The sequence below is a fragment of the Garra rufa genome, chromosome 16 (assembly GCF_049309525.1).
Source record: "Garra rufa chromosome 16, GarRuf1.0, whole genome shotgun sequence".
NCBI lineage: Eukaryota > Metazoa > Chordata > Actinopteri > Cypriniformes > Cyprinidae > Garra > Garra rufa.
In genome coordinates, this window is record NC_133376.1 from 1,425,558 (window position 1) to 1,450,181 (window position 24,624).

Sequence of the window (24,624 nt, forward strand, 5' to 3'; positions counted from 1 at the left end):
ATAAGATTCTTAAGCTGGAGTGCAACGTGTTCTTTTCTCTAAAAATAATAGCTTCTCATTCAAACCAATAAGTTCTATTTTGGTGTCATACATCCATTAAACCATTCTCCAATAGTCCTCTGGCTTGTCCACATGATCTTTAGCAAGCCGTTTTCTTTTTGGAAAACAGTGGCTTTCTTCTTGCAACTCTGCCATGCACACCATTGGCTGCTCAGTGTTCTCCTGATGGTGGACTCATGAACACTGACATTAGCCAATGTGAGAAAGATCTTTAGTTGCTGAGAAGTTACCCTGGGAACTGTTGCAACCTTGCAGACTATTACAAGCTCTGCTTTGGAGTGATCTTTGTTGGTCAACCACTTCTCAGGAAGGTAACAGTGGTCTTGAATTTCCTCCATTTGTATACAATCTGTCTGAAAGAGTCCAAACACTTTAGAGATAGTTTTGTAACCTTTTCCAGCCTGATGAGCAACATCAACTCTATTTCCGAGGTCCTCAGTAATCTCCTTTGTTCGTGACATGATTCACTTCCACAAACATGATCAGACTTTGATAGATCCCTTTTCTTTGAATAAAACAGGTCTTACTGGCATTTGATAGTCATTGCACTGAAAACACATCTGCACAGATGGACTCGAATTTCACCTTTAAATGAACTGCTAATCCAAGAGATTCACAAACTACTGCAACGCACAGATATATAACACTGGATCATTTTTCTCAATAAATAAATGACAAAGCAAACATTTATGCAGAAATATAGAAAATTATAAAGGGTTCACAAACTTTCAAGCAACATTGCACTATACTATACTGTACTGTATGATGTAGTATTTGTTCATATTTTTTATAATATTTGAAGAAAATTCACTGTTGAGAAAAACTAAATCATGCCTGAAGGTTTTGCTGTGTCAGAAACATATGTATAGGTGGTAACTGCTAAAACTGTGGTCGAACAGCTTCCTCCCCCAGAGGGAGGTGCCTTCCTTCCTCCCTTTAATGTGAAAGATGCATTCACAACAGATATACGGTTAGCACACAAAAATAAAGTGAGAATGCCACAAAAACCCAGAATGTAGGTCAAAGGCGTTCAATGAAGAGGACTGGGGGAGAATAATCAGCTTTAGTCACTCTGAACAAATGCAAATAAATACATACATACATCTATAACAAGAATAAATGGTAATCTCTTGATTTTTACAATCATTGTCTCAAGATTCCAGAACGAACCACGTCAAAGTTCAAAGATGTCAAGAGTCACCACAGATATGGATCCAGGTGAGCTGATAGTGTGTTTGTGCTCTCACTACATATACGAATGTACATTAGTTGAGCTCTGAGTTATTCGTCTGAAGCCCTCATGTAGTCAGATGAGAAGATCTAGCTGTTTGGTTTCTTGACTGTTCTTCATGTGTTCAGTGGCGATGGTCTGTCTCCTCTGGACAGCGGTGTGAAGATGTCCTTCAGCTCCAGCAGCAGCTCACAGTCAGGTCTGATTTTCTCTTTGAGTTCTGTCAGAATAAGCTCTATTGTTTGCACACTGTCATTAGACACTCTTGTTCTTGCAGGTTGCTGTATGTTGGACAGTCCAGCTCATCCGAACAGAAACGCTCAATCGTCACCACAGAACCAGGTTTGGATCTGCGTTAGATCTGATCACGTAGCAGCTGATTCACCTCTGCTTTAACATAGTGTTTATTTTCAGTATCAAATATAAAGATGGACATGACTAACAGTAGCAGAGTGCTGGTCTTTAATATCAAACTGTTTTCGTTTTTAAGGGTTTGGGAATGAAGTCTCCTTTCAGCCCATTAATGAAGCTTGCAGAATATTCTTCCTCCAGTGATGAAGATGAAGAGAGGACCAGGTAATCTCATCTCAATGCTTTCCTCTGCTCTTACTGTGAACCATCTTAAAAACAACCACACTTGTTAATGATTACATGCAGTTAGTGAAGTGCTGATTGACAAAGTTGTGTCTGTTCTGTACTGTTCATGCTGAGTTTATCAGCCATAATGATGTCTTAAAGGGGTCCTATTATGCCTTTTCACTTCTTGAACTTTAGCCAGTGTGTGGTGTGTATGTTTGGGCATAAAAACATCTACAAAGTTACAAATCTCTAAGTCCACTCCAAAGGGAGATGTTTAGTTTTAAAAAAAATCCCTTTTCAAGAAGTGCAACGAACTGCTCCTTTTACTACAGCGTTTGTTTTCCTGACGCTATGATGTCACAATGCGGTCCATTAGAATATCATTCAAATAAATCCCGCCTATGGAAATTCAAGTTGTTGGCGGGTGGAGAAGGACGAGGTGGGGGATTAGCCTAAATTTAGCGACTGCTATAAACACAAGCATTGACTAAAGTGTCCGCCAACTGCTCCAGTAGCTGTGCTGGAGTTTCTAGCTTGCGCAGGTGTACACTGAACTTGCTGCTTTGTGAAGGAGCGTGGCAGGACTGAAACGCCGTCTAAACTGTTCGTCAATCGCAACGCAGTGGGACTGCTAACCAATCACAACACATTATGTTTTTTGGAAGGTGGACCTTCATCACACCCGGAACTAATCGAGCCATTTGTGCCAGCCTGGGGAGAAAGCTATTGTAATAAAGATGTTTTTCAAACCACCAAGCATGAGAGCATGTTCTAGTGCACCCCTAAAACAAAATAAAGACTTTGTAGAAGAACATAATAGGACCCCTTTAAAGAGACAGCCCACCTAAAAATGAGTGTTCTGTGATGTTCCATGTTCGGTGAATCTCGTTGTGAAGCTCTCATAGCAGAATAATGCTGTTGTGATGTGAATGAATGTGAAAGGACACATATGGTGTCCCTGTGTCCGGGGTTTTGAGCAGGTTGGGTTTCTCATGGCACTGAATGAAGGCACTGAACACGTCACAGCGCCTGCGGCGATCACATGCTGACGTCCCATCATCTGCACCTGTCCGTCAGTCCATGTTAGCTTTGGCTGATGGGACCTCAGCTTCGTCTCTAGTGTCCTGACTAGGACACTACAGCTGTGCCCAACATAGGGCTGCATGATTGACTCAGATTATTTGGTCAGAACTTTAGATATTTTGAGCTGAAAATAAGAGTGTATACTTTATGTACTTCTCAGTTACAATTAAAAATATATCTCACATACAGAAGGCAAAGCATATTCATACAGTTAGTTATTCTGAGTATATTTGGCTTGTAGTCGTTTACTCTTTTGATAGAGTAGACTATTAACCCTCTGGTATTATCCAGTCATTTTAGACCAGCTTTGAATTTTTTTAAATCGCTACTTCATCGCAATGGTACGAAACTCGATGACATTTATGGCAGTCACTTTGTGACCACGAAAAAAAATATCATGGACTTGATTTGAAAAAGCTAAATGGTCATTAAAAAAATAGTCACACTTGTGTTGTTCCTGGTCAAAATGACCGCCATTGGAAATGAATGGGAAATATGAATAAATATAAGAATACAGATCATTTTTTGTGTTTACAATCCACAAATCATTCGTGATGTAGAAAAAGAGTGCACAGCAATGAAGGATTCCTGTTTATTTCTGTTACAGTTTTTGTTGAATTTTGATGTTGTGTGTAACATAATGTCTTTCTCTGAGTTCAGGTTTGACTGTAGTAAAATTAAGGCAAAAGCTGACATTTCAAACAAAAAAAATCTAAACCTATACAAAAAGTTGTCTTTGAGGAAGTCTAAATGTATATCCAAATCCACAACTTAATAAAAATAAGTTATGTCTAAAAACAACTAGAGGATTTATAAGCCTTTTATATAGCGCTTTATTACACGGCTCTCTGGAATGCTTGATTCTGATTGGTCAGTTGAGACATTTGCAGGTTCGTTCTTTTCAAATAATCACCGCTCCAAAGTAATAACGCATAGCCGGTACTACTTGTATGTTTAAAATCCCTCCGTGCCAACAAAGATTACCGTTTGGCGCCATCTTGTGACAAACACTGGACAACCACAATTAATAATGGAAAATTTCGACATTAATCTATTTAAATTGTCTTACTAACGTACATAGTTTGAATGTTAGTCACGTGGTACTATATCATTTCGCGGAAGGATAAAAATGTTAATTTAAAACAAATATGCCAATAAAAGGTTTCAAATTCATATTCATGTCCAGTTTTTTCCTTATGTGGCAAGTAGCCGTGTAATAAGCGGGATAATGTACAGGCAGCCGGTAGTTATCGCAGAAATAAGCCCCGACAGTGTGATACAAGACCCGACGCGAAGCGGAGAACTACCGGCTGCCTGTACATTATACCTTACATATAGGAATCTATTGGCTAAACCTTGAAATTGCAGATGTTTTCTTTTTTTACTCCCACCAGATGGCACTAATCTGACTTCAAAAATTGGATTTTAAATGCATTGTCTCTATTTTAACATGAAATACTGCCATAATTGAAAAATAATATAAAAATCTTTGAACATTTTATTAATTATTTTCATGATAATTATTGCATTAATATTAATTAGTACCATGAATTTCTGTCAAAATACAAAAGAAAAATATTGTGGAACAAAAATATACTACATTGATTTTACTGGGAAAAAAATGCAGGTGTACGCTATTTTTTTACCGCAAACAACACAAGTGTAACTCCCAAATAAACAATACCAGAGAGTTGAATACCTTTCTCACACATACTGGCTACTTTAAGGTAGTATTCCAGCATTAAATCTACATTTGTGTAACGAGTATGGGTGGATCTTAACAGTCTTCATCTTCATAGTGTGAAAATATTGTAACAGACGAAGACTAGAAGGGTTTATTAAATAGGAAGCTGACAGTAAACTAGCAGTGCAAACATAATATACAAATCGTAAACTAAGTATGAAGTTTGTAAGCAGTTTACTGAGAGTATATACAAAGGGCATTCAAAGTGTCTTTCATATACTAAAGAGAAGGCTATATTACTAGTCAACTCGTACTTATACATTCACTCAGATGTAAATGAGTTATGTAGTCAAAGTTTACTACTATTACACTAAAAGTACACTTATGAACTAAAAAGAGGGCCAGCTTAGTCCCAAGATGTTTTGAAATAGTACACATGTAAGTCAAATACCAGCACATTGATCTCACTACATAATATGAACTGATCTACACTACTTTTATGTCAGGGTAAATCCTGTATGTTGAAAGAAAATTTAAGGGAAATTTGTAGTATGATTCTCATTCCTCTTCCCAAACTCATCTCCTCACGTTATTATATTTGTGTAATAGCAGTGGAATCTGGTTGGAATTACACAAATGTGAAAATCAGGTCAAGCTGGAGCTCTTTCACATGCACATTGTTGGCAAAGCCCAGCGCTTCATGCTGACTTGTTGTAGTGTTGTAGTCTGTCTTTGCTGCCTTGTTCATGGTCTGAAGGAGTGGATGTTTTCTCTGGCGTTATTAAAACTGATCTGTCATTTTTCAAGGTCTCCGTTGAGCAACGGAAGGCCGGCGTTAATCAGAGGACAATCTGATGAGATCATTCTTCAGCCTCATCACAGCGTTAAACAGCAACAGGTAAAGGCTCCTTCAGTCTGTTGTTTGAGAGAACAGGCTGCTCACTAATCAGTTTTAATAATCAGGCTATTACGTGTATCTGCATTTATGCCAGTTTAAAGAGTGTGTGATTGTGCTGCAGATTGATGTGTAATTATCGCATCAGTGTTTCAGTGGTGCTCTGAGCTCATTCAGGCCTGATTTCAGATGTCCTTGTTTCTCCAGCAGAGTGCAGCAAAGCCAGCTCATAATGTTCATCAGAGGCCTGCAGGATCCCAGTCCAGCGACAGCTATCGTCTGCCAGACCTGCTGCACAAGAGCCCCTCGCATCAGATCAGCCCTCAGCACAGCGCACTCGACGTACGCTCTCTTACTAATCCTGCACACACTCTCTTGTACAGTCCTTATGTTAGGTGCTTTTGGTAAACCGTTAGATCTACAGTAATGTCCAGTCTCTCCAAAAACACAAAAGAAAATGACACTTAAAGGGATAGTTCAGCCAAAAATGAAAATGTGTTGTTTATCTGCTTACCCCCAGGGCATCCAAGATGTAGGTGACTTTGTTTCTTCAGTAGAACACAAACTAAGATTTTTAACAAAAACCGGTGCAGTCTGCCAGCCTTATCATAGACGTGGATGGGCACCAAACCTTTAAAAGTAAACAAAAACATGCACAGACAAATCCAAATTACACCCTGCGGCTCGTGACGATACATTGATGTCCTAAGACACGAAACGATCGGTTTTTGTGAGAAATTGAACAGTATTTATATATTTTTTTACCTTTCATATACAGCCATGTCCAACAACTGTCCTGAGCAGGAGCTTAGCATCCATTACAGGTGCACACGCTCTGGTGTAGAATACGCAAACGCCGGAAGCGATCTGTCGCATGAATACGACACTCATTGTTTACACAGAGCACAGAGATTGTGGGTATAGCGGCTATAGAGCCGCAGGGTGTAATTTGGATTTGTCTGTGCATGTTTTTGTGTACTTTTAAGGGTCTGGCGCCCATCCACGTCCATGATAAGGCTGACAGACTGCACCGGTTTTCGTTAAAAATCTTTGTTTGTGTTTTTCTGAGGACACAAAGTCACCTACATCTTGGATGCCCTGGGGGTAAGCAGATAAACATCAAATTTTCATTTTTGGGTGAACTATCCCTTTAAGATCAGATTTTAGCAGGCAAAGTTCTGCTGACCTACTGATGATTAACAGTTAAAAAACATAGACGCAGATCATTTCCATAATGACCAACACAGTTGACCAAGAGAGCAGAGTTAAAGAGTTTTTGAGAGTTAAATAATGGCTCAAATGTCGCAAAACTACTTAACGCAAAACTTAATTGATTTTAAATACTCTCTTCTCATAAATGTTATATACACTGTAGAACACTGTATACAACCTATAGAATCTACTCAATAAAATGGGGTAAACTGATGTAACAATTTGCACTCAGTTTGTTTGGGTAGATTCTATCCTATATATTTGAGTAAAGAATACCTGAATTTAACAGCTATGACAAACTAAAAAAAGTAGGTAAAGTCTACAGTCGTGGGCACAAGTTTTGAGAATTACATAAATATTGGAAATTAGAAAAGTTGCTGCTTAAGTTTTTATAATAGCAATTTGCATATACTCCAGAATGTTATGAAGAGTGATCAGATGAATTGCATAGTCCTCCTTTGCCATGAAAATTAACTTAATCCCGAAAAAAACTTTCCACTGCATTGTTAAGAAGGCTTCAGGGCATCCAAGAAAGTCCAGTAAGCGCCAGGATGGTCTCCTAAAGAGGATTGAGCTGCGGGATCGGAGTGCCACCAGTGCAGAGCTTGCTCAGGAATGGCAGCAGGCAGGTGTGAGCGCATCTGAACACACAGTGAGGACAAGACTTTTGGAAGATGGCCTGGTGTCAAGAAGGGCAGCAAAGAAGCCACTTCTCTCCAAAAAACATCAGGGACAGATTGATCTTCTGCAAAAAAGTATGGCCAATGGACTGCTGAGGACTGGGGCAAAGTCATATTCTCCGATTGTTTGGGGCATCTGGAAAAAGGCTTGTCCGGAGAAGAAAAGGTGAGCGCTACCATCAGTCCTGTGTCATGCCAGCAGTAAAGCATCCTGAGACCATTCATGTGTGGGGTTGCTTCTCATCCAAGGGAGTGGGCTCACTCACAATTTTGCCCAAAAACACAGCCATGAATAAAGAATGGTACCAAAACACCCTCCAACAGCAACTTCTTCCAACAATCCAACAACAGTTTGGTGAAGAACAATGCATTTTCCAGCACGATGGAGCACCGTGCCATAATGCAAAAGTGATAACTAAGTGGCTCGGGGACCAAAACGTTGACATTTTGGGTCCATGGCCTGGAAACTCCCCAGATCTTAATCCCATTGAGAACTTGTGGTCAATCCTCAAGAGGCGGGTGGACAAACAAAAACCCACTAATTCTGACAAACTCCAAGAAGTGATTATGAAAGAATGGGTTGCTATCAGTCAGGATTTGGCCCAGAAGTTGATTGAGAGCATGCCCAGTCAAATTGCAGAGGTCCTGAAAAAGAAGGGCCAACACTGCAAATACTGACTCTTTGCATAAATGTCATGTAATTGTCGATAAAAGCCTTTGAAACGTATGAAGTGCTTGTAATTATATTTCAGTACATCACAGAAACAACTGAAACAAAGATCTAAAAGCAGTTTAGCAGCAAACTTTGTGAGAACTAATATTTGTGTCATTCTCAAAACTTTTGGCCACAACTGTACACAGCAAAAAGCCCAGTATTAAATGAACTCTCCCGGGAGTTTATTTGAGTCCATACTCAAGAGTATTAAAATGAACACTGAAGCAGTGTCAAAGCTAATGAGGTAATTAAGTGATTCATTGAGAGATTATTGAAAATTATTGAAGACACCAAAATGTTTACATCACCATTATAGTGGTCAGTGTTAGCATTAGTTTAGCTCTTGACCTGTAGCTTTTTAGCATTAACTTTTGTTTAGCTGTTTAGCTAAACCAGCCAGACAAGCTAAAGAGCAAAAGTCATGCAGTGGTGATAATTCTGGTTTAAAATAAACTTAATTTGAGCCACTGAAATCGTTTAGAGTGTAGTCTTTGAGTTCTATATCTTTTATTTATTACAACTGCCTTCTGGTTTAACAGCAGCAAAAAAAAAAAAAATAATAATAATAATAATTATAAAGACTGTGTTTTCTTTAAATTTTGAATGGAGTTCTTACAAGCTCCTCTGATCAAAAAACTTTCAAAAGTTGTTCTTTTAGGCACACACAGACATCAGGAATCAGCATATGAATCTCAACAATGGTGACAAACAGCAAATTCAGAAACAGATCAACTCTAAACATCACAGAAATCATCAGCTCATTATTTATGGCACAATGCATGATGGGAGACATGGATGAGTTTTGATTGGCTACAACATACGTTTTTGATGGTCACGATTGTTGTGATTCTCATGCTGATTGTTGATGTCGGTGTGTCTAAATAGAAAAAATGTGTTCATATTTTTTGTCAAAATAAATTTAAAAAACACCTGTCTGATTAATCCAACGTAATTAACAAACAAAATAGATCTCAGTTGTTCGGATTACTACTTAATGACTTTGTCAAAACATATTCAACACCACATAATCTCGTTTCTGTTATAACTCAATTACAACACCAAAACAAAATGTAATATTAAGAAGTTAATGGTAAAGAGCTAAACTAATGCTAACACTGACCACTATAACGGCGACTTACAAAATGAGATTTTCTCCTTTGGTGATTCTGCTTTTTAACATCAGGTGTCTTTAATAATGGTCAATCGTCACTCAATGAATCACTTAATTACCTCATTAGCTTTGACACTGCTTCAGTGTTCATTTTAATACTCTTGAGTATGGACTCAAATAAACTCCCGGGAGAGTTCATTTAATACTGGGCTTTTTGCTGTGTAGACTTTACCTGTCACAGTATAGCAGGATGTGGAGGAGATATAAATGCTGGAGACCGTAGTAAAATTAAACACTGATATTTATTAAAGAAAAGAAACGTGGAACATGGAGCTGAAACAAACAGAAGCAACATTAACTACGGACAGCGGGGAGTGATCAGACACAGACTTAAATACACTGAAAACAAGGCGAGATAACAGGATGACGAGGGGGAAATACAAATATGGGCAAGACTAAACCAATACAGACAAAACCAGAAGGGGGAGACACGGACTAAACCATTATCATAGGAAACATAGGGGGAAAAACACTAGGAAAACAGAACAGGACAGGACAAAATACTGACATTACCTACTTTTTTTTAGTTTGTCCTAGCTGATAAATTCAGGCATTCTTTACTCGGATATATAGGATAGAATCTACCCAAACAAACTGAGTGTAAATTGTTTGTGTACCTCATTTTATTGAGTCGATTCTACAGGTTGTTTTTTACAGTGTACATTTACACTGATGACAGACTGTTTTAAGCCAGTTATCATCTCAATATACTGTATAATTATTATTGTATAATGAGTATTTGATCTTTGTTTTGGCACATTGATGCAAAAATATTAGGGATGCACTGGTTTTCAGCCGAAAGAGAAAAACGGCAGAAAATACAAAAATATGACGATAATTAGTTCAAAAAGTTATATCCAGTGCTTAATTTGTAAATGAATAATTGCTGGATACAAAACAGCAGTTAAAAGGCGCTGTGACTGACACTGACAATACCACTTCAGTTTTCCGGAACATTCAATGGCGCCACTAAACGGTGATGCCACAACTAGAACAGCATCGTTTACAGGTTTCTTGTAATGCATGGACTACAGCTTAGGACACAGGTTTTCAAAACCTAGATCAAAAATAGGTCACCAGGATGATGAAAAATGTAAGTTACATTAAAAATAAAATAAGGTATAAATATGTGAAATATATCTGACTTGAAGTTCACGAAAAAGGAAACCGAGAACCGAATTGACAGAACGCGCATCTTGTTTGTTTGCTTTATTTTACAAAAGTACAAATGTTCTGTTTTTATTGTGAGCATGCCAAAATAAAAGTAATTATGTCTAACTGTATGTCTTATCTGTAAGAGCAAAAATAGTGAAGTATTTTATGTCTCGGCTATATGATCGCGCCGGAGCCGAGAGGTACCGCTCAGATCTGATTTCATTGAAACGAGGGAACGAATAGAGTCCTGCACGAGCCCAGCCCGAGACTCTCAGACCCGAGCCCTGTCCTTGTCCGACATCTTATCAGAACAAAGTTTGTGTTGCAGCCATTAAAACAGCGGCAATGAGTTGAGCATGTTTGATAAATTTAGCCTTCTCAAATCAACACGACTTGCATAAAATAAAATCACTAATGCATTTCACAATATTAATACAAACATTTAACCTAGATGAATGTGCGCTGTTATACGCATATCCAATCGTTTGTGCGGAGAGTGGAAGCTAAAGCACGCTTTGCAGCTGACATGGAAGCGCCAACGCGATCACTTGCATTTTTTCTTAATAACAGTGGAAACCTAAAATACTCCATCATTATTGTTCATAAATGTAAGAGTAATACATCATTCAGAACTGCAGAAAGTCTACTATTATTATTTGTGTGCACTCACAATATCAACAGAACGTTATATTTTTGTAAAATAGCTAAAGAAAAGCCAGATAGACACGCTCAGTGCTTTAGCCAGTCTTTTCAACCAATTAAAAATAAAGTTTCAGTCTTTTAATTTAATTACTAACAAAAAAAAAAGACATTTGTTAAATGCACACTGATGTTTGTTAGTTCGTTAAATGCACCGGTGTGTAAAGAAAGTGGCAATAATCCTTTCAGTTAAAATCTTATTTTATTCATATAGAGTACTCCCCTCGTTAGCCCAACCCCCCTCCCGGAAAATCACACAAGCCCCCTGGGTCACGTGTTCTGACACCAGGACTGAGTATAGTATGATCGATTATGGTCTATTACTGAACCGATACCGAATCGTCCTTGCCTGCATCGCGATGCATCGTAGAAACGATTAATTTCAACACCCCTTACACACACACACCATATTCTAGCAATTCAAACTTGACATCTCAGTCTGTGCATTATCAAAATAAAATACAGTCAACCAAACTTGTAAAATGTTACTCTAGTCAATTTAAATAGTGCGTAGCCTAGTATAACCGGTCCACTCTGCTGTTATGCGAATATCAAAACATTTGGTTTTGTGCCGAATTACAGAGGTACGTGAGCCCAATGCCTGAGACTGGCAGTTGCGCTTTGTTTTGTTTACTTAGCTTTATACATATATATATGTGTGTGTGTGTGTGTGTATTTTCCATTCTTGTTCTGTTCTGAATACTGTTACATTTAAATGCTTTGTTTTGGAGTCAGGAGAACTAACCCATACCTATGTTTATAGTGTTTATAATGTTTATACATAATATTTCAGTTGATTTGGTATTATTTCTGATATTATTACACTCTCTCTAAACATTCCGCTGCTCAGTGCTCACTAAATATGTTTTGGACAGAGTGGGTTAAGCAGTAAGCACCAATCAATAAGACCAATTTTGAACTTAAAAAAGCTGATTGGTTAAAAAAATATGTTGAGGACCAATACATATGCTCCAAATACATCTACATAAACCCGCGCTTGCTCTGTCTCATATGAACGCACGCACTGTCACGATCTAATGCACTTGTGAATGCCAAATCTTTCAAAACAAATACCTGAACGCAAAAATCCAAAATCTGACATTTTCCAGAACAGGATCTGGCTCAAATTAAGCAGTATATCTGATTCTGTTGCAGAGAACAAAATAAAACTAATACATTGATATTTAATATTATAATATTTTCTGTCCAATTTTATTGCGTTATTTTCAGTAAAAGTGTGGTTATTTTATTGGCTTGTGATTTTTAATTTAGTGTCATTAAAATGATTAGGTTAAATTAAAAAAATCTTACAAAAGTACTTTATTTTATTTACTAAAATACTAAATAGTTCTTACAAAGCATTTACGGTTTTCGACCGAGTGCATCCAGAATTTTCAGTTTCAATGCATCCCTAAAAAGTATTCTAGACTTCTTTGAGAATTCTCATCAGTCATTCACTTCATCAAGCTGTGTGCTTTGTCACGTAGAGCTGCATCCGTTAATGAACTCCTCCTGATGTTTGTGTTGTTATTCTGCATTTACAGAAATTTTTCAATAACCAGGCAGGAAAAAGCACATCATCTTCCTCGTCCTCATTCTCACCCTTCATTGACCCTCGTCTGCTGCAGATGTCTCCACCTCTGAGTCCACAGGGATACGGCCAGAGTGAGTCCACACGTCTGACAGCGCTGACACAAAAGCACTTGACATGAACAGACACTGAGGCATATATGGTTTATGAGGACACAAATGTGTGTAATGACATACTGTAGGTAATAGAGCATGTTTTTTGAAATTCACAAATTGCTAGTAGTTTCCTGTGAGTGGTGGGTTCTGGTGTAAGGTTGGGTACAGTATAAAAACCATTACGCCCATGGAGAGTCACCGTAAACCACATATGCAAGAATGTGTGTGTCATTGAGTTAAAAGCACCTGACACATGTACAAACACACTCTCTCTCTCTGTGTGTCAGTGAACGGCAGGTGTGAGCCGTGCATCAGACAGCCTCACAGGAAGGGCTCGGTGGTGAACGTCAACCCCACCAACATCCGTCCTCAGAGCGACGCCCCAGAGATACGCAAATATAAAAAGAAGTTCAACGCTGAAATCCTCTGTGCCAGTCTGTGGGGTGAGACACATTCACATATCCTCTAGCGGACGACTGATATTAATACAGACCACCTGCATGACCCTGCATAAATCAAGTCTAAAACAATTAAAGAAGTCAAAGTAATAAGAAATGAACTTGACACTGTACAAAACTGAAAATGACAGTAATCAAATGCACTTTGTTTCATTATTACAGAATGCATCTAATTTGATTGATTTTGATTTGTATTTAATATTACAGAGCAAAATGCTTACTGTTTAATTTTCAGATGGATTTATCTTATTTATTTTGACCTTCATTTAAAGTGCCCCTGTTATGGATTATGAATATTTTGGTTGACATGTATGCAAGGTCAAAAATACGTTCATTGTCTTGTAAAATGCATTTATCTTTACCTTATTTGCTCAACAACTCCCAAACTCAACGATTCGGAAACAGAACGCCCATCACCATTATATTAAACACCCAAACAGCCATGGTTTACAGTCATGTGACAAAGTTAGGACACCCTATGAGTCAGTTGCCTGTAGATCCACTTTTAGCAGCAATAACTTGAAGCATTCATATTCTGCGTGACTTTATCCGTCTCTCACATCATTCTGGAGGAATTTTGGACCACTCTTCTTTTCAACGTTGCTCCAGTTTATTAATGTTTGTGGGCATTTTCTTATGCACAGCTCTCACCACAGCATTTGAGTCAGGATGAGCTCTGGACGTTGACTGGGTTTTTGAATACCTTGATTCTTTTCTTTTCAGCCGTTCTGTTGTAGATTTGCTGGTGTGCTTGGGATCATTGTCCTGTTGCATGACCCAACTTTGGCCCAACTTTAGCTGTCAGACAGATGTCCTCACATATGACTGGAGAATTCTTTGATATCCAGAGGAGTTGATGGCGACTCAATGACTGTGAGGTGCCCAGGTCCTGTGGCTACAAAACAAGTCCAGAATGATCAGCCCTCCTCCAGCATGCTTGTCTTTTAGTATGAGGTGTTTGTGTTAATATACTCTTTAGGTTTTCATCAAACTTGGCGCTGTGCATTATGGCCAGACATCTCCACTTCTTTCTCATCTGTTCAAAGGACATTATTCTAGAAGACTTATGTTTTTTTCAGATGCAACTTTGCCGACCTAAACTGTGCTGCCATGTTTTTTTTAGATAGAAGAGTCTTTCTTTTGCTAAGGCTTCTAAACATGCCATTTTTGTCCCATATTTTTCTAATGGTATTGTCATGAACTTTATCATTTAACATGTTAACTGAGGCCTGTAGAGTCTGAGGTGTAGTTCTTGGGTTGTGAGCGTTACACGTCTGATCTTGGGGTGATTTTGCTGGGATGTCCACTCCTGGAAGGAGAGGTGTCTGTTTTAAACGTCTTCCACTTGTGAATAAACATCAAATAGTTTGGAAATGGCCGTATTACTCTTCTCAGATTGATGGCAGCAACAGATGCTTCTCTACAATGATTGCTGATGTCTTACCTCCTTGGCATTGTGTTAACACACACCTCCAGACCAGCAAACTGACAAAGCTTATGCTTTTATAGAGGCGCTTAATCAGACTTAATCAAAGGTATTTAATTAGCAGTGCTTGACTGTTATTTACTCTCTTAATTCTAATGTTAACAGTAAGGGTGTCCTAACTTTGTCACACATGGCTTTTCCAAGTTGGCTTTATTTTTGGTCAATAAATAATGATATGGTGCAATTTGTCATGTGTTGTTGTTCATCTGAGGTTTTGTTTTCCAAATTTTAAGACCAGCCAAGGACCAGATTTTTTTTATGATGTCCTGATATGGAAAACCATGAAATTCAATAGGGTGTACTAACTTTTTCACATGACTGTATGTGTTAGCCCAATGCAGAAACATATTGATAAAGTACACTACTTTGTACACCAACATATTGCTCCATTCTTTATCATAATTCCAAGTAATAACAATGACAAACATTCACTATTCATCGACACAATTCTAGACGATTGCGAGTAAGCAGATATTGCTGTTAGCCGGTTAGCCAGAGACATACAAGCTGCACGGAGTGAACACAACACACACTAAATACGTATTTTGCATGCTACAGAATACCAAGTGACCATTTCCAAAGGATTACTCCACTTTCAGATTAAGCATTTCCTGATAATTCATGTCTTTCTTTCTTCAGTCACAAAGAAAGTAGGTTTTTTGAGAAAAAGATTTTTAGGATTTTTTTCTGCATATAGATGGCTTCAATGGTGCTTAATGGATTGAAGGTTAAAAATGCACTTTCAATGCAGCTTCAAAGGGCTCTAAATGATCCCAGCGGAGGAATAAGGGTCACATCTAGTGAAACAATCTGTCATTTTCTTAAAAAATATATTTGTAAATTTTTTAACCACAAATGCTCGTCTTGTGTAACTTTATACATGGAGCACTTTCTGATTTAAAACTTTGCTGGATGTTTTCATTCACTGAAAGCTGTGTTACACACTGCATGAAAGGTGATTTTCAAGAATCCATAATAGGGGCACTTTAATATTATCTAAAGTTAAATTTCTTGTTGTGTTCCTTGGTGCAACTTTATTATTAAATGAAATTTGTCAGATTTCCAGATAAAAATATCTGGTTTTAGCACTATTAATTAAATAACAGTCACAGATTGCTCAGAGTAATTGTAATTATATGACAGAGTTAAACATGAACTGACAGGCTTTCATTGACAGACTATAATTAAATCATTTCTAATTCCATCTATATAACAATTTTCTAAACATGCTCTTAGAGTCTTTTCAGTGTGATTTTCTTTAGTTTAAAGCAGGTTGTGAACGCACTGAAAATGCTTTTTGAATTGGTGTAATTGTTCTTTTGGCTTTACTCATTACTCACTATGGATGTGCTGTTTGTGTGCATTTAGGAGTGAATTTGCTGGTGGGCACAGAGAGTGGCCTGTGGCTGCTGGACCGCAGTGGTCAGGGTAAAGTTTACTCTCTCATCAGCCGCAGACGCTTCCAGCAGATGGACGTACTGGAGGGGCTCAACGTACTCATAACTATATCAGGTACATACTCTACATACTGCACTTCACTACAACAGGGAGTATTCTTATATTTATTCTAGCAAATGAATGAACAAAAACATAAGGATACAAATCCTGCAAGAGTCCTGGAAGAATTGACCACACAACGTTTCATTATGTTATATTGTTCGTAATAAATTTTCCCTTTCAGATAGTCACATTTGACGTTACGTCGTCACTTAGGTGCCCCAATCACTTCTGAGTAGTAAAAAACAGGCCAGTTAACATTGGCAAGTGGAATTTGCATGCCCAGGGAGTCCTCTTGTGTGTTCTGTGTCATTGTGTCGCTGGTCCATCTCATGACTGATCTAGAGTGTTATTCGGGGCATCCAAAGAGGATGGATTTCAATCTCTGCATTGGAGGGTGAGCCAGTGTTCTCCGAGGATGAAGGCTTAGCTTAGCGTCATCCTATTGAGCTGATTGACTGTGAGTTGATGGTTGTGCTGTCCTGTGCCGGCAAGAGCATCGGGCTGAAGAGCTTGAGACTGGATGATGGCTCACGGCACGGTCACCTAATGGAGGAAGCTGCACTTTCCCAGGAGTTGGTGAGTTCCCTCAGTCTCTAGCAGTGAGTGACGCAATGATTCCTCTCTCCCAGCCTTGACCCAAAAAGCAGTGGTGACCAAGTCATGGATCTGTGTGTTCTGAATTAGGCCCTACACAAGCTCCTGTTTAAGATGCTGATTGAGAAGCACATTCTCACATGCGTTCAGCCACAGGATTGGTTTTTTTTATCAGTTGACTGAAGGACGTGTACTTTCACATCTTGAAATTGCCTCATCGCAGACTTATCGCAAAGTTTCTTCAGTTTGCCTCAGGGGTTGAGATTATCGGTACGAGCCCCCAGACTGTCCCTCCTCCACCTTGACAGTTTATCCTTTCTGGATTGCAGAGAGCCCCATTTGAGTCACTGGAATCAGTCAAGCTTAAGATCATGTCTTTGAAGACAGCGCTCCTAACTGTGCCGGTATTTTTGGTTAGCGAAATGTGCCTGGAATTTGGGCCAGGTAATTCTCACATCATCCTGAGACCCTGGCCTGGCTGGTATACGTGCCCAAAGTTCATCAAGCAGGAATTGTGTGTGCTCAAAAAAGAAGAGCTAATGAGTTCTCAGGTACGTAGAACAAAAAACAGATGTATTGTCCTCCTTGGAGGAGGCATATCCAGCCCTCGCTTTGCTGTGTCCAGTCTGCACATACGCATTTACATGGACCTACATAGAGCTTTAGAAGCTCTGAGCAGCTCTTTGTCTGCTTTAGAGGGCAGCAGAAGGGAAAATCTGTCTCCAAACAGAGGTTGGCCCACTGGCTAGCGGATGCCGTCACTTTGGTGTACCAAACACAAGGTGATCCGTGTCCCCTAGGCGTGTTTCCTCCTCCTGGGCGTTGGTACACAGCACCTCTCTAGCAGACGCCTGCAGAGTTAGGTGACACCTAAGACCTTTGTGAGATTCTACAGTGTCCGGGTTCAGCCAGTTTCTTCCCATGTCTTTGGTAGTACAAGTAAATTGCGGGACGGCCCCCTTCGTACCTCCTTTAAGAGGTAACCACATGGTAACCTGGAGTCTTTCCCTTGTCAGAATTTCCTCAGATTTGCTTTGGTAGTAGTTCCATCCCTTTTCAGGCAGGACCTACCGCAGTGACTTTGTCATATGTGTATCACTGCCCTACAAATCAGTCCATATGTGCACTCTCCACATGTTACCTCCTTGTTCGCATGGACTTAGGCACACTTCCCCAGTGTAATACAACTGGTCACAGCTGGAGCTGAAGCACTCCTTCTAGTTGTTAACTTCAACTAATTCTGGGTAAAGCAACAGCAGCTGCAACCCTCCTCGCCATGAGTACTGTCTTTTCAGTCCCGTTTTGATATGAAAGATTATTCGGCTCATGACACTAGGCACTGGGTTTGTTATGACTTGGGATCCTTGTAACACTATTCAGTGGTTGTGGAATTGTTTATATGGAACCCATAATGTCAATATCAATGTAACATCGAACATGACTGACTTAAAGGGTTATGTATGTAACCTTTGTTTCCTGAAGGAGGGCCACAACCTGGAACTACCCCTCTGAACAGCCGGGACACGGTCTCAACTCCTCAGCACAAACCTAAATGAGTAGATGCATGCTGCCCTCTTATATTCCTGTGTGTACGGCATGCAAATTCCACTCGCCAATGTTCTCTGTCGTTTTTTTTTTACTTCTCAGAGGTGATTGGGGCTCCCAAGTGAGACCTTAACACCAGTGTCGACATAACGGCTCTGTTCCCGCCTTCAGGGAGTGCAACAATGTCATTTATCCATTTTCAAATCTTAATTATTCCAAACGTATAACGGTAGTGTGTATAGTATGTATTCATGTGTGTGTTTATATGTGTGTGTATCATATATTTATTATTACTTGTGGAAAGGTAAGAAAAACAAGCTGAGGCTGTACTACCTGTCCTGGTTGAGGAATAAGATCTTGCGTAATGATCCAGAGGTGGAGAAGAAACAGGGCTGGACGTCAGTGGGAGAACTGGAGGGATGTGTGAGCTATAAAGTAGGTGAGTCCAGAACAAGACAACCTTTCACATATTTACCAACAAACATCAGTGGGCTGCATCTCAAGCAATTTTACTGTAAACAAGGGCTAAACTTTTAGCACAGAAAGACATTCAAGGTAAGCCATTAAATACTAAGTATTATAACTATACTGACATTTATATTAATAGACCTCATGGAAATACCTAGTGAACTCAGTCTAACAAAGCAGAGGAGAAAGCATTATCTATCAAGTGCAATAAAGCATGGTAAATGATGATAATAGCGCAGATTCATATTTCAGTGTCATACCTGGTCACTTTTGTCTCTAGTGAAAATCATGTCGGGTGGAAATGCTTGATAAATGTCTTCTGTCAATGTCACCACTGTAAGTCAGAGTTTTTGATGATCTTTTACTCTATACTAACTTCATGCTGATGATTTCAGTTCGCTATGAAAAAATCAAGTTCCTGGTCATCGCATTGAGAAACGCTGTGGAGGTCTACGCCTGGGCTCCCAAACCATATCACAAGTTCATGGCTTTCAGAGTAAGTCTCATGTATTAGTAGAGATGTTAATTCATTCTTAGGCATATTGATTAACTGTCTACCAAGAACATTCCAAGTCATATTTTTTTAACTCAAAAAACCTTGGGGCTCATACTTGAGCGCTTCACATTAATAGTGCTGTGCTGTACCAGGTGCGCTACCGAGCAAGTTTACAAGTCATGTAAACATCAAATTGTTTTAGTTTACAAATCATGCACTGTGGTGAAAGTTTTTATGAGTTTTGTTGTGTGTGAAACCACACTAGAATAAGTCTTAAATAATCAGTAATCTGCCACTCCAATCATTTGTGTAAAACAGAGCAAAAATATATTTCATCTGCAGTGAGATGTATCTATAGGTGTTTTTGCAGTTTAGCAGTAATGTAGACAGAGTCGTGTATTTCCATTGAGTGGATTATAATGACCATGGCCAAGGAGCGTGCTGCCATACTTTATGATCTGATATTTGTTATTACCTGATGTTCATTTATGTATTCTTCCTTTGGAAAAAAATAGTGTGGTGTAATGATAGGATAGGTAATGTAAGTGGGATGTTTTTGGAAATGGGTCATTTTTGAGTACGTGTCCTACTTCACTGCAGTCCTGAGAGACTTACTCTACTTCTGATATGAACTTCTGCCATTTAGACACATAACATTTACTCAGATTGTGGTCCTGCATATTCGCATGGAAATACAAACATTGTATGTTAGGATTAATATTTGTTGTTAAAAATTAGTGCCCTTTTTAACATTTCTTCAGAAACGGACTTCCTCATTTGCGAGTGGCATTGTGCATGATATTTTGTCTGCTGAAGTACTCAACAGATAAATGAAATGTGCCTCTAAGCAGGAGTAATAGTACAGATAATTAATTGGTTCTCACACCATCAGTGTTGGAGGTTGACGGCTGTATTTATGAGCGGTGTGACTCCTGAACTGTCTCGTTCACAGCATTGGAGTCACTACAGCATTAATCAATATCAGTCTCATTTGTTACTGTCATATTAGCTGTGAATATGTCCTGTAATCAAAGATGACAACATGCAAAACACTGGATCACAGTTAGCATAACACAAGTCCAATCAAGGCAGGTTCATTCGTCAAATCTTAATTAACAACAGCAGTGAAGACAGTGACTAGATCTAGAACCTGATGACACACAGCTCATGTCTCTGTACAACGCACGTGTGTGTGTGTGTGTGTGTGTGTGTGTGTGTGTGTGTGTGTGTGTGTGTGTGTGTGTGTGTGTGTGTGTGTGTGTGTGTGTGTGACCACCAGTCAGTGTCTTTACACACCACAGAGAAAACAACTAAATAATGAATAAACAAACATTGGAACTTTCATATGCATTTATTTCCTAGTAGACTAACCGAGTTGTGTATGTGTGTCAGTCGTTCAGCTCACTGCCTCAGAAGCCGCTCTCAGTCGACCTGACGGTGGAGAATGGACAGAGGTTAAAGGTCATCTACGGCTCTCACTTTGGGTTTCATGCTATAGATGTGGATTCAGGGACGCCCTTCGATCTCTACCTACCCAGTCATGTGAGTATTCTTTATATTCCTGGCACATTTCACGTCAATAATACCTAAAACTCAGACAAGTTTAGTAAGTACAGTTGTGGCATTGTGAATATTTCTCCACAGTTGCGTGGTTGAACTGTGTGCACTTTCACTCTGTGAATGGGAAGATTTTGGGACATGCTAGCATGCTAGGTAGCTGAGTAAATCTGGTAATAATGGTTATAATATGTGTTCCCATGTTGACTACACTGATGGTGAACTTTTGTAGAAATTATAGTTTTTTGTACTATATTTTTGCTGACAGACTTACTGCGAGGTTGATACGATACATGCGATACATGTTTCATTATGCTGCTCCTGGTAAATAAGAGAATAATACAGACACAGTCAATCAATGAATAAATTCAGCATTTAACAGTATTGATGAAAATGCAGTGAAATAGGTTTATTTGAATCAAATCAAAAAAAAAAACTCTAGTACAGTAAAACAAAAACTGCATTATAAGAGTCTGCAGACATAATGCCAGATCTGAAAACATGGTCTGGAAAACTGAGATTTGGGACCATAGAAACTGATGTAGTCCAATTGGTTCATGTTTAATGGTTCAGTGGATCACATTATTCTGAAACATCATCTAAACATTAAATACAGCAGCTACCATTTTGAGCAGTTGATTGTTGTTTTGATAGATAAACAACAGTGTTGATGTTGCAAAATGAATTACATATGATTGAAAAAAATAAATTCCGACGTTTGTTCTATTCCAACGTTCAAAGTGGCCCTTCAAAGTGGACATCACAGGATATTCCGCCATTATTCATTAGTTCGAAGCGAGCGTATGTGCTCCATTTGAAGGTCATTAAAGCGTGCGAGACGTAAATTTAAAATGCATTTATTTACAGATGCACTTATGTCACACTTCTCTAGTTTCATCTGTGTGTGAAGACGCTACATGCGGTGACGTAGCCCAAATATGTGAATGAATGTATGTATGGGAGCAATGAACACTTTGCAGGGACCATGTCAATCGGATCGCAGTTCCTGCACGGACCTCACTTCTAATGAGCTGGTTATCTGAATCAGGTGTGTTAACTAAGAGAGACATGCAAAATGTGCAGAGCGGTGGGGCGCGAGGACTGGAATTGGGAACCGCTGAAGTAGAACACTATAGTGCCATTGTTCAGCTAAATTCAGTTCAAGGTTTGTTCTCATCTGAAATAAAGAAAAAACATTGAGAGAAACCAGGCTATTAAAGAGTAACATCACAAAACCATCACATATACACCTTTCCTTTTCTCACAAGGAGTCAAAATGATTTTGATTGTGGGGTGAAACATTTACTCTTTGTTTCATGAGATTCAGGCATTTGAAAATGTAGTGACCAGAACAGATCACACAAATCACTACCATTCAGAACTTGTATAAATATGCAGAACATTCAGAAGATAATGTTGTGATAATATAGAGCTGCGTTTGCCCCGTTGCTGACGTCCCCACACACCCACACAGCGGCGTATCCTTCACCGAGAGGAAGAGCGATGAGTGTGGTGTTCACCCACGGCTCTGCCGCCCCCTCAGCAGCGGCCCACACTCCAGTGAGCCGTCCCACATACTTACGGACTAGTTCACTCTCACAATCTGCGAGCGTGTGCTAGTTTCTCCGAACTGATCTCGCGTCCAAAAATAACTCTGCAGCCTTCGTTACGTTCCCAGAGCATAAGCCCATTCAAATGACCTGTTATTTGACAGTTTTTTTCTAATAACAGGCAGTAGATAAATTTAGAGTGAACTAGCAGTGTGAAACAGAACTGGAGGCTGGGCGGCACTAGATCATGTAGCTTTCCACACCAACATTTGCTCATCCATTCCCTCCCATGCTCTCGTTCATTCGTTCTCTTGTTCACATTCTCTCTCACACACAGATTTTTCCATCTTTCACTCAGTTGTTGTCTTTCACCCGCACACAGTCATTAGCAAACTCCTTCTGCGCTCGAGCTGCTCTTTGCGTGGTGTAAATCTTCCTCTCCCACTTGGAAACACACGCTCCCTGTCTGCGGCGGCGTGTTTGCGCGGTTGGCGCTCATGAGAATCCCGCGGCAGAGGATAAAGATCGCTCTGCGGCTCTGGATGCCCGTGTTGATGCTCAGGATTGTGGTGGCTCTACAGAGGGACGGCAGCACAGTGTGTGTGAATTTATTTCTGAGTCAGGCAAGTACAGTGGGAGCTGTGTGATTGTCTTAAAGACGGAATATCTGTTCTAATGCTTTGTTGCCATGAGCTTGGGAGACATGCATGCAAAAAGTGGTTATGAAAATGTTTTATATTAGTTTAGTGAAGGGAAACACTTACAGTGACTTTTGATGCTGTTAAAATGTTTTTAGTAGTAGTGCGTGATAAGAACTTCACTTTCATTTTATGAACACTAAAATAATGACGTATTTCAATTGTTACTGTTGCTCTTACTTACATTTGGCATGAATGATATCTCAAATCATGTGAATGTTGTTCGGACTCCTAAACATCACCTAATGAGAAATAACAGATGAAAAAGTCTAGAGACCAGAAGAGATATCATAGATGTCGGGGTGGACAGTAAGCAACCACTAAAAAAACAGGGCACTAAAAACCTCTCTAAACACTGAAGCAACGGTCTGCCAACCAATAACTACAGTATTTCTTAACTCCAGTCCTGAGGACCCATGGCAATAGAGCACCATAGCTACCGAATGGCATTGCCCTAATAGTTCTCTGTGGGTTAGCCTTGGATATGTGCACACAGTCAACATTTGTATTGACATATTTACATATTATCATATTTACTCATCATATCAGGTGTGTCGTAGGGTAACCCATAAGGGAGTTGACAGATAGGTATAGATGTAGATAAGAATAATCTCAGCAGTGCTGCCTTTGATAAAATATGCAAGGATAAGGGTGCTGTTTACAAACAGGTGAGGAGCAGAATATATACAAATGCTAAACCGAGTACAATCTTTTGATATTTGTGAGGAACCAAGAAAATGTAAACAGTCAAAAAACAGTTTAGCTTTAACAACTCACAGACTCCCTCCTCTCTCCGCAAAGGATGGGAGAGTCTGGCGTAAACTAAATTCCTGGCAGAATAGGTACTGGAATAAGCCAAATCTACAGTAGGCAATAAACAAATGTCTAAAGGAAAACCAAACAAAACTTAAAGACAATAAACAGATTAAAAAGATACTGAATTGATGAATGTAAAAACATGAAACTATGCATACATGACACTTTTGTAAAAATATAACACCCAGTTGGAAAACAAAAAATAGTCTGGAAGTAAGGGAAAGGATGTGACTTGGCCAAGTATGTTGACCCATACTCGGAATTAGTGCTCTGCATTTAACCCATCCAAGTGCACACAGCAGTACACACACACCCAGAGCAGTGGGCAGCCATATTGCTGCGGCACCCGGGGAGCAGTTGGGGGTTCGGTGCCTTGCTCAAGGGACTCACCTAACACCTAAAACCTTCGGGTTACAAGTCCTCTCTAACAATTAGGCCATGACTGTCTCAAAGTATGTGGCCTCTGGATATGCCGCCCCCTAGAGAAACACACAGCATAACCCAAAAGTGGACACTAGCGCCCGAGCCATTTAGTAAAATGAAGTGATATGAAGGCCAAACATGATAACCTGGACTTGGAATTTGTCCTCTGCATTTAACCCAGTG

General features: G+C 39.4%; 1 protein-coding gene across 3 annotated transcripts in view; it reads left to right on the forward strand.

The window, feature by feature from the left end:
- The window catches only part of LOC141288838 (mitogen-activated protein kinase kinase kinase kinase 4), a 76,432-nt gene that overhangs the window by 41,537 nt on the left and 10,271 nt on the right, over positions 1 to 24,624 (forward strand). For 2 of the 3 annotated variants that reach the window (XM_073821006.1, XM_073821007.1), the window contains exons 18-29: positions 1,217 to 1,278; positions 1,420 to 1,490; positions 1,569 to 1,633; positions 1,782 to 1,867; positions 5,445 to 5,535; positions 5,740 to 5,874; positions 12,709 to 12,829; positions 13,138 to 13,293; positions 16,163 to 16,306; positions 18,738 to 18,872; positions 19,297 to 19,397; positions 20,790 to 20,939. In XM_073821006.1, the coding sequence (XP_073677107.1) occupies positions 1,217 to 1,278; positions 1,420 to 1,490; positions 1,569 to 1,633; positions 1,782 to 1,867; positions 5,445 to 5,535; positions 5,740 to 5,874; positions 12,709 to 12,829; positions 13,138 to 13,293; positions 16,163 to 16,306; positions 18,738 to 18,872; positions 19,297 to 19,397; positions 20,790 to 20,939 (1,317 nt within the window). The remainder of the gene's footprint in view (positions 1 to 1,216; positions 1,279 to 1,419; positions 1,491 to 1,568; positions 1,634 to 1,781; positions 1,868 to 5,444; positions 5,536 to 5,739; positions 5,875 to 12,708; positions 12,830 to 13,137; positions 13,294 to 16,162; positions 16,307 to 18,737; positions 18,873 to 19,296; positions 19,398 to 20,789; positions 20,940 to 24,624) is intronic. The other variant, XM_073821008.1, reaches the window with a different exon arrangement.